Source organism: Miniopterus natalensis, chromosome 15 (assembly GCF_054644295.1).
Source record: "Miniopterus natalensis isolate mMinNat1 chromosome 15, mMinNat1.hap1, whole genome shotgun sequence".
In the NCBI taxonomy this organism is placed as follows: Eukaryota; Metazoa; Chordata; class Mammalia; order Chiroptera; family Miniopteridae; genus Miniopterus; species Miniopterus natalensis.
Genome location: NC_142095.1, coordinates 26,592,111 through 26,602,928, shown reverse-complemented (window position 1 = coordinate 26,602,928; position 10,818 = coordinate 26,592,111). Strand labels below are relative to the sequence as shown.

Genomic DNA, 10,818 nt, shown 5'->3' with positions numbered 1-10,818 from the left:
ATCTTTCTTGGCTTTTATTAGCATGTGTTAAAATCATATTATCCAAACACTACCAGGAGAACACGTATCGTTCCGCATAAAGTGCTCAAGGAAAAAAATGCAACTTATTCCATTGGACATTCTTTTCTAGTTCATAAGTTTTGGGTTACAATCAGGGCACAAAAGGAGAAACAGATGCAGTATGAGAGAGAGCGAGAAGCTTAGTTAAGAACTTGGGTGAAGACACAAGATCATGTCCCATTCCTCCCACCTCCTTGCTGACTGCACACTGCACCTGTGTAAAGCAGCAAACAGCTTTGTTTTAATAAATACATTTTCCTTCATTCAAAATCAGAAAAGTTAATTATAGTAAAGCACTTTTTCTTTGATCATCTGTTTATAGCCACAGGCAAGATTTATCCACAGAGTTTAATTGTGAAAGTATTATTTCATTGGGCCGTTAGCTTTCTAATGCTATCTGGGTTCAAGATTGTCACAGCAATTCATTATAGGTTACTGTATATTTACCTGGTACTTTTAAATACCAACTCTATAGTGTTTTGTGTTCCAACTGCCAACCAAGGATGTCCTCACATTAGCACACTGATAGCTGCACAAAACCCAAGTGCCTGTTGTGACAGATTTTTAAATCAATGATGTTCTGAAAAAATAACAACTTGGAAATCTCTGTGTTTGAATCTTGGGTGGTCATGTTGAGAACAGGAAAAACTGCATTAAATACATTTAAAAACATTCATTTGCAATCAAACATATTTGACTCTTCCAAGGAAGGTACAGGTTGGTGACAGGGTGGCTGTGACGCGAGCAACCTCATTGGGAGTGGCTGGTTGGCCTGGGTCCCCGTCAGTGGCACGCGCTCATGGCAAGCTTCTGGGCCGCAGACCTCACTTCCTGGCCACAGTGCCTTTGACCTTCTTTTAACAAAGGGAAAGGAAGGCTGGTTCTACCTTCAAACAGTCAAGAGCAACCTCTGTTGAGTTCACCTTGAAGCTGACCCAGCTGTTGGAGCAGGGGTAAGGGATGCAGAAGGGCGAGGCAGTACCCACTGAAAAGAACCCATCTTCGGTCCTCCTGCAGAGCGTCCCCTTCCTTCTCTCAAACTTCAGTGCTTTTGACTTCTTGCAGGGAAAGATCTTAGCCGCATCTCTCACTAAAATTCCTATTTCATTTTACAAAAGGACACTCAGTAGCAGTCCCAAGTGACTAGTATGGAATTCGCTGTGTATCACTAAGGGAAAAACAGCTTCCCACACTCTTCTGCTTCTTTCCACAGATGGGTCTGAGGAACATTCTCTAGTTTCACAGTGATGTCTGCTGTTTCAGGAAGCACAAGGTGACGGGGCTTTGCTTCCAAGAAGTGATGAGCTACTTTAGCTTGAGCACAAGGTTCTACAACTGGTTCTAAATCCTGCCAGGTGCTGCTACACCAGTGACAGGACTGAGGGCAGTTGGGAGGCGCTCGGTGTCCAGTTCCTGCCGAGGGTAGTCCACCAGTTATGGCTGGGCTTTCACTATCAGTAGTTATATTTCCCTCTGATGTTTCAAAAAAACCTATGGTGAATCTGTCCCCTCACTCTCCTCCACCCTGTCCATCTGACTTGGAAGTCTGAGAGCTTATTGAATTAGGCTGATATTGACGGCAGTAAGATGCTCACTATTTTGCACAGCACCATATATCATGCCTGTTATTCAGGCCAACTATAGCCAAACCTTTTCTTTTTCTTGTTTTTTTTTTTTTTGTTTTTATTCTTTTATAAAGAAAATCTATTTAAGTTGAGGTTCAGAAATGCATATAGCTTTTACTTACAAATATTCATCTGACCAAAATTCAACATAACCTTTATGGAACACTTAACAATTGTTTTGTTTTTAAAATAACATTTCATTCAAACTGTATATAATTCAGTAAAGTTATTTTATACAGCAAGCAATGCTTAAACCCTGGAAAATCTGTAGAAAAGAGATTTTCACACAAAATAAGAAAAGAAAAATTTGAGGTATCCCCCCACACATATCCATTCATCCTGACCCATGTGCGCACACACACACACACGTACACACACGTCTGTGTGTGTACAGACACATTCATTCTCACTCACAAAGTGGCTGCAGCATAGGCAAAAAATTGTAGGTCCAAAGGAAAATGATTGATTGTTCTAATAAAGAGTCCAGGTAGCTCAGAAAAAACAAAACAAAACAAAACAAAACAAAACAAAACAAAACAAAACAAAACACAATAGTCCTCTGAGGAAATGACTACCTCAAAAATATGTTCTCAAGATGAATTTGAGATCTAAGCCTACCAAATTGCTTTTGCAAAACAGCTCCCTGCAGTCCAAGGTGACTTGTGCAAATAGAAGGAATCAAATGAGGCTAGTTCCTGTACTTCCTTTAACAAGGATGTGGGACGCTCGCAGGTGCCCAGGGCGCTTGGTCATGCCAGGTACTGCTGCAGTGCTGTCTTGGCCCTGAAATCACAAAAGAAGAATCCTCTCAGAAGAATAAATAAGGGAAAAAACCCTGTGGCTCAAAGGCAGTAGTGGGGAGAGATTAAACTGTTAGATTCCCCAAATGGAACTGGGGTGAGCCCAGCTGGGCACCTACCCTAAGGGGCAGAAATCTGTAGTGAGAAGATAGTTCCAAACCAGGCTGGCTACATCCTTCTTCCTGTGGTTCTCTTAGATAGGGCCACTCTCGTCCTTACACCCGCTGCAGCCCAGTGAGAGTCTGTAGTTTCCCTTTGTCGTTGGCATAGAGTTGTCACGGATCTGGAATTATGTTCTATTGCCATGCAGGTTTTAGCTAGTGCTATGGGACACTGGGGAGGAAGCCAAGGGTTTGGGAAACTAAAACTGAACCAGGAAGGTGTCTGTGCTGATTAGAAGGTGAATGGAAGGGGCCAAGAGCTCATGGGATGAGGCTGTGTCATGGTTGCAATGCCTCAAAACTGGTTACAATCTCATGTCACTCTTCTGATGACACTGACCAATGTACAATGTGTATTTATTCTGGGGACTGGGAAAGAAGGAAACTAGTTGGAGAGGAAAAGATGTAATGTGGGCAGTGATCTGACTTATCCTGATCCTTGTAAAGGTGTCTTCCTCTGAGCTAGGACTGAGGAGGCCTCCTTTACTGCTCCTGTTATGAGCTTGGTCAAGTTTCTAAAGACACTGCAATTGTGGGAATCAGAAATTCAGGTTTAGCAATGGTCTTCCCTTCTACATTAATGGAGAAAAGGCTAACATTTTCAATTACTACTGGCTGATGCAAGTATACCAAGTAGACTGGGCATGCAATACGCTGGACTCAAGTGCAGTTTCTATCTAGCAAAGTAATAGATATGATCTAGCTTTAAAAGTGGTATACTAAGGAGTATTCTTGCAATTACCTAAGACTCTATAAAGATGATAGTTACAAACAGAACAACCCATCAGAACAGAAAACTCTATACAGACTGGCTCCACATTGAGTGAGTTGGGTTCTACAAGGAAATTTCCCTACAGAAACAAGTTTATGACCGATGCTATATGCTACCCGAGTGACCATCCGCCTCACCCGAAAGACCTGATGCCCTCAGAACCTGGGGCGGAGAGAGCTAGTTAGCAATAGTTTCTCATCTGTAAGTGTCTGAAAGTCAAAGGCTCACAGAACCCTAACAATAGAAGAAACCCGAGAGATGTCTTCTTTAGGTGATAGGCTTCACTGTGTGACGTGGTGGGAATGTACATAAGAGGGTCTTGATTGAAACTGTGTTAGTCTTTTAAAACTGCCAATTCAGACTCCTTCTGGATCTTTCTCTGGTTGGCTGTATTTTAGATTAGACCTGAGACCAGGCCTTATTCACTCTGCCACCTATTATTATCTAATGAGTCCTTCAGATGGCTGGTTTTGGAGGCAAGGTCATCTTTCCTTAGCTGGACTTAGGTAGGTTAGCTCAGACCTTGATTCTTCCAATGAGGTTTAAGTTTAACAACTGCCGAAAACTTAAGTGGCATACAAATATGAATAAACAGCACCAGACTGGGCTGCGCAATGTAGGACAGGCTTGAACCTATCCTCCATCACGCTGGTGAGGCCTCCTGTAGTGTTCCAAAGCATCCCAGAGATGATCTGCAGCAGAACTTTTTTCATTTCTGAGTAAACACGGGAGAAGTACTCAGGGAATAATCTGGCTCTTGGCCAAAAGAAATGGGCTGACAGAGTCATCATTTAAGTCAGCAGTTGTTACTACTGCTGTAGAGGTGGGGGTTCTCAAGGTACAGCTTAAATCCAGCCTTCATCTTGTGGCTGGCTTTGACTTGCCTTTGATGTGACACTCATCTGAGCAGCAGCCATGGGCTATAGTTATTTAGGGATTTCTCTCTCTTTAACTCACTGGACGACAAGCTTCAGGAAGGCATGGGCCCAGCTCTTTCTACACCAGAGTCTGGCACAGACATTAATTTGGGGAGCAGTTACCAAGTGCCTCTTCCCTTCTGTGGAGCAGACAAGCAAGCTGACAGCAGTGACATAGTGTGGTATGTTCAATGGGTGCTATGGGAGCACAGAAGGGGTCCCTGGCATAGGCTGGGGATTAGAGTGGAGACTATCAGGCAACACTTTTTAGAGTTTGAAGGATACATGGCCACTGTCCAGGCATTCTCTTCCCCTGCTTTCAGGAAACCTATGCACCCAGCTCTCTGCCTGCCTCACTGGGCGCTTCTGCTCCTCTGCTGGATCTTTCTCTTCTCCTAAACGTTTGAGGCCCCAGAGCACTGTGCTCAGCCCTCCTCCTCTCCATTCTTATTCTCCCTAGGTGACTTCATCAAGCTCCATGGCTTTATGTACCATCCATACTTATACGCACAGTCCCACTTTCCCGAGTCCCTTGTTTATCTAATAGGCATCCTGAAGTTGGCCTGGCCAAACAAGAACTCCTGATCCTCCCTCCCCCTACCCTCTTCTCTCAGTCTTCATCATCTTGGTAAGTGACAAGCCCCTATTCAGTTGCTCAGGCTAAAAATCTAGGCATTTTCCTCACCTCTCTTTCTTTAACGTCCTTTATTGAATCCCTGAGCAAATCCTGTTGGCTCTACCTTTGGATCAAATCCTGAATCTGACCACTTCTCACTACTTCTACCACTACCACCTTCGTCTCTTATGTACATGACAATAGCCTTTAAGTAGTTTCCCTTTCCAGTCTTGCTCTATTACAGATGATTCTCTACACAGGCACCAGAGTGATCTTCTAAAAATTCAAATCAGATGATGTCTCTTCTGCTCAAAACTCTTCAATGACTTCCTCTTAAACTCTGAATAAAATCCATAGTCCTTACTATTGACTACAATGCTCTTCACTTACTCCCCACCTCGTCCCTGAGCCCACTTCCATCACTCTCCCCTTGTTTCTTTTTCTCCAACCCCAGTGGTCTTCCTGCTATTTCTTGAACACGCCAAGCTCATTACTGCCTCAGGGCCTTGACCTCGCTGCCCTCTCTGCCCGGAACACTCTTCCTTTAAACATCTGCCTGGCAGACTCTCATTTCATCCAGGTCCTGGATCGAATGTCACATCCTCAGAGAGGCCTTTACTGACTAATCTGTATGAAAAGAAATATTCTTACTCTCAAGCCCCTCAACTCGCTGTTTATTCATAGTACGTCTCACTACCTAGCATATTACATATTCGCTTGCTTATTGTCTATCTTCTGTACTAGAATGTAAGTTCCACGAGGACAAGGACTTCATTAATTTTATTCACCATTATATCACTACTTAAGCAGTGCCTTAAACAGTGCCTGGTAGAGGTCAGTATTAAAAAACAAACATCTGTTGAATAAATGAAGATTCAGAGGAAAGGGGACTGAGATGGCAAATCAAGATGTAATATGAAGGTGTGATACTGGAAGGGGGCAGGTAGGGTGGGCACGGGCACGAGGTTGGAGGGGAAACATGAGATGAGAGAGGCAGAGCCAGGCCATGAAGGGCTTCTGAGCCATGCTTATGGGTCTGAGAATGAAAGAGTTGATGTTCGTTGCTGCTGTTATTGCTATGTACGGAAGTGAGCTTAAAAGTGAAAGCTGTCTTATAAGGGAGTGGACATAGCTAGGAAGAACACTTTTGGTGATTTTGAGGTTAGAGGGATCTCTGATTTTACTTTTGCCCCTCCCAGTAAAGGGTGAGCTCTTTGACAACAGGGACTTCTCAGCGGTTACTGCTGCATTCCCAGCAGCCAGGCCAGGCTGGCAAAAGGCAGGTGCTCAGTGAGGTTTTGAGCCAATGTTTTATTAATGAATGCCTTCCTTTCTGCCTTCTGAAAGGCCACATGCATTTCTATTCTGATGATTAAGAGAATGTAAAGCAGTAGCCTCTGGATCCTCTCCAGACACCCACTAAGATGGCCCAGGTCCATGTTAATCAGAGTTAAGATGAGGATCTTTATTAACTTGCTAATTATTAGTTTATCTCTTACTCAAATGTCACACAGTTGGCTAACAGAAAATTAAAAAGGGAATCCAAGAACTAAAAGATTTTAAGTTTGGTCATGTTCATTACTAAGCAAGTCAAATTCTTCATAAAAGAATCCAGTGTACCCCAGAGCAAAGCCCTTTTAATACTCACTTGTCACAAAGGTTTGAATCTGGTGACTGACTCAGTTTGTGTAGAATATCTACAATGCCCATGTCTCGTAATTTATCCTGGCGTTCTTGTGAACCTAAGAGATTAAAGCTGACAGGTTACTGGGCATATGACCCAGGTATACGCTCTCCTTGGTGTACAACTAACAATCTAGAACCTTACTATTGCCCTCGCTACCGACCCCTCCCATCCCCCTTGGCCTCCACTCCCCCTGTGCAGCTGGATCACCTCCTGTTAGGTTTTGCAGCAGCGTTCTAATTGGCTCTGCCTTGACCTTCCTTCCTGCAGTGAATTTCCCCATGCACTAGAGGGTCCAGGTCGGATTCTTCAGCCTGGCACAAGGTCTTCATCACTTCTTCCTGAACACGCCAAGCCAGGCTCTCCCTACCCCCAACAGGTCTTGTTCTCTTCTGTTCTCTTCCACCCTCCACTGACCTCCCCACACTTCCTGCTGCCTCTCGTTACCACGTGGCAGTTCCAACTTCATACGGCTCTGATCTATCTTCCAACTGGACTAGGACCTCCTGAAGGCAGCCTGTTTCCCCGGCACCCGGATGGTACTTGGACTGTACTAGGGCCTATATGTTGAACCCAGTTTCTCCTCCTCCTGCTTTGTTCTGGATACAGCTGCTGAGCAGAGTAATCTGCCTGTTGTCTTTCCTCTTCACTGAAGAACTACTGTGACTCACTCATGCACTGACCCCATCTAGACCCAGTGAACCAGAATATCTAGGGGTGGAGCCCAAAAATCTGCATTTTCAAAAGTTCCCCAAGTGATTTTTATGCAGCCACCCGGCACTTAGACCCAGTGCTCTCCTGTATCTGGGAAGCTGGAATCATATGGGGACTTTTTAAAAACACTTATGCCTGGAGCCCATGCCTACAGGTTCTGATTTAATTGGCCTGGTGCAAAACCCCCCAGGAGATTCAAATATAAAGCCAAGGTGGAGAACTTCTGATCAACAGAGCTCCTGAGAGATGCCTGCTTCACAGTCACACTGTACTTTCTGTTTCTCACTAGTGCACCCTCTTCCGCAGGAAGCTCATTTGCCTGTAGTCCTTAAATGCATTTCCTCCGCACACAGTGAAAGCCTGTCCTCCCACTCCTTCTCCCTCTCGCTAGCCTCAGCTCTCTCAAGGGCAATGACTGTCATTTTCTTCTATAGTGTTGACTCCAAGGTGGGGGCCCAGTGGTAACTGTCCAGCTGACTCAGGCTAGTCCCATAGTTTCTCAAGACGACACTGTTGGGTGCTTGGGGCCTAGTGAGCGGTGCCTCTACCCAGGATCTCAGGGGCTCCTACTGCCTTCCCTGAGTGGGACTTCCTTTCCATAATTTTCGTCAGAAAAAAATTTCACCAAACTCTTACCTTCCTCTTCATTCCATATGAGGTTTGATATACAAAACATAGCGGCAAGCTGCAGTTTGACATGTGAATGACCCTATTTGATGCAGAAAAGGAAAATAAACATGGAGGTAATCTCATTTTAGATCATCTTTTTGTGACACACTATAAGCAATCCCAACAGCCTAAAAGTTTGAAGCCCTGCTTCAAACTCAAATGTCCTGAGGGGACACAAAGTTAGCACTAAAGGGTGAATGGGTTGGACTCAAGACAATAGGAAATGGTGGAGAATCTGGCAAACTGGAGAGTAAAGACTTGCCACACAAAACACCTCTAGGGCCATAGGCACTGTTTGTAATTTTTCATTTGGTCCACACTGCTATATGACAATTCTATAGCTTTCCATTTAAGCTATGCTCTATTTCTATTAGGAAACTTTCAGGTCACTAGCAGCCAATACATTGGATGGATATGCATCTGGTATTTATCTTTTCAGCTATTGATTATCTGATTCAAATTACTCTTATTTCTATAGGAACAAGTCCAAAACTTGACTGAGTCTCCACCTGATTTATCTTGAATGTCTCCTATTGTTAAGGAGCCCCCTATTAATCTGAAACACAATTCTATTTATTTTTCTCTGTGTACTGAAAGTAAAGCCATTTGGATCATTTATCATTTATGCTTTCTCCTAAATGGAAGAGGAGCCAATGGTTAAACAATCTTTACAGGTGGTTTTCCTATTGGTGCAAAAAAAAAAGAAGTCCCCAGTACATTTAAATAATTCATGCATATCTGAGGAATATCAGTGGTATATGCTCAACGGCTTCTGAAAGACTAAGACAAACTTATTTGACCAAGTAGGACTATCTCTCAACTAAGCAGAGACAAAGAAATGGATGTGGTTCCCTCCATTAGGATTCTATGATTGGTAATTATTTTTTCCTTCTACAAGCCAAGACTTTTTAAGAGGTGGCCAACTTGGGCTCCATTAAGATAAACAAAACAAAACTTATCATCTGTTCCTAGCCTCAGACCATCAATGGATATTTGTTGAATAAATGAACTTGTATACAGTTCACCAATAAGCATTTACCATGTATAAGTTCATCTTTCACTCAAATATTTTTTGAGAAATTGTTGTGATAGAGAAAACTGGAAGGTGGAGGGGTACGAAAGTAATTTAGGTGGAGTGCCCAGAAAAGATCTCTTTGAAAGAGGCAACATTTAAGCAGAGGCTTGAAGAAGATGCCAGGTGTGCAAAGAGGGAGGGGCCTAGGGGTTCTGAGCGGAAGAGAAAGATCCTGAAAAAGCCTGAGGTAAGAAGGAGCTGTATAGCTTGTATGTACTAAGAAAGCAAAGTGGAGTAACACTGGTTCAGAGACATGAGCACGGCTAAACTGTGGGCCCTGTAGGCCAGAGTAGGACTTTGGATTTTATCCTGAGTTGATAGGAAGCCCCTGAAAGATTTAAGCAGTGAAGGGGCAAGATCTGATCTACAGTTTTAGAAAATCACTTGGACTGAAGGGACTGGAGTGACAGTGCAGAGATGTCCAGGAAGCTTTACAGTCAATTAAGCATGAAATACTGTGGCTTGGCCTAGGGTGAAAGCAGCGGTGATACAAAGAAGTAAACAGATTCCAGATCAGTTTTGAAAGGAGGGCTGACAGGACCTGCTGATAAACTGGATTAAGAAGGTGAAAGAGTTGGAAAAATCAAGATTGTCTCCCAGGTTTGAACAACAAGGTGGATCACAGAGGCACTATACTGAGATGGAAAAGCCCCAGGAGTGGAGAAATTTAGGTTTAGGGTAGATATTTAAAAATTCATTTTAAAAAATCAACTTTAAGAGGCTTCACACAGCCACATGGAGATGCTGAGTAGGCAGGAGATACACAAGCCCAGAGATCAGAAGAGAGAGTCTAGGCCGGAGGCCTACATGTGGACATCTTCAGCACAGAGACGACAGTGTAACCATAGGAGTGCATGAAATTCCCCTAAACCAGTGGCTCTCAACTCTGCTGTACATAAGAACCATTTGAGGAATTTAAAAAACCCTGAGGCCAGGCTATATAACAGACCTAGTAAATCAGAACCTCGGGAGGAAGGACAGGCAATGGCTGGCCTTTGAAAGCTCCCAACGAGATTCCACTATGCAAACAAGCTTGTGAAGCACTGACCTCAGGACAGCATGCAGGGGAGGAGAGAAGAGGGTCCAGGGCTAAGCAGGGGAGTTTGGTGTCATGGAAGCCAAGAGGAAAGAATGTTTCCAGGAGGAGGGAACAGTCAGCTGTGTGGAAGTCAGCTGTAACTGAGGTAAGATGAGTAAACTATACTTTGAATCTGGCATCATGAAGGTCATTGGTGACCTTAACCAGACAGTTTCAGTAAAGTGATGGGGATGGAGGTCATGAAGTGGGTTAAACAGTGAACTTGGAGGTGAGAAAGAAGATAGCATGTGCACAGATGCTTTTTAAGAAGTCTGGCTTTGAATAGCAGCAGAGCAATAGGCATATCTTGATGGGTATGGGAAATCAAGAGAATCTTTAAAAGATTAGATATTATGTGGACCGGATACTGGAAAGATAGGGGGTTCCTGGTTGAAGCAGTAAGGTTTTCATTCAGTAAATATTTACTGTGCACATACTAAGTGCCAGATGCTGTCTGAGGTAATGGATAGACAATTGTGCACAAAACTGATATAGTCCTTGCCCTCATGGGGCTCATATGCAGTAAGCTCACAAATATCTATCATAATTGAGCTAAGTGCTCTGAAGGGAACAGAATGCAGTAACAAAGAATAACTCACACAGGTTAGAGCCCACAGGAAGCGTCAGTTGAGCTGAAATCAGAGGTG

At 43.7% G+C, this 10,818-nt stretch overlaps 1 protein-coding gene across 3 annotated transcripts in view; it reads right to left on the bottom strand.

The window, feature by feature from the left end:
* The window catches only part of ARMC8 (armadillo repeat containing 8), an 85,520-nt gene continuing 74,702 nt past the window's right edge, over positions 1–10,818 (bottom strand). For all 3 annotated transcript variants that reach the window (XM_087824952.1, XM_087824951.1, XM_087824953.1), the window contains 3 exons: positions 7,986–8,058; positions 6,600–6,693; positions 1–2,468 (listed from right to left, as the gene is read on the bottom strand). In XM_087824952.1, the coding sequence (XP_087681078.1) occupies positions 2,435–2,468; positions 6,600–6,693; positions 7,986–8,058 (201 nt within the window). In that variant the 3' untranslated portion in view covers positions 1–2,434. The remainder of the gene's footprint in view (positions 2,469–6,599; positions 6,694–7,985; positions 8,059–10,818) is intronic.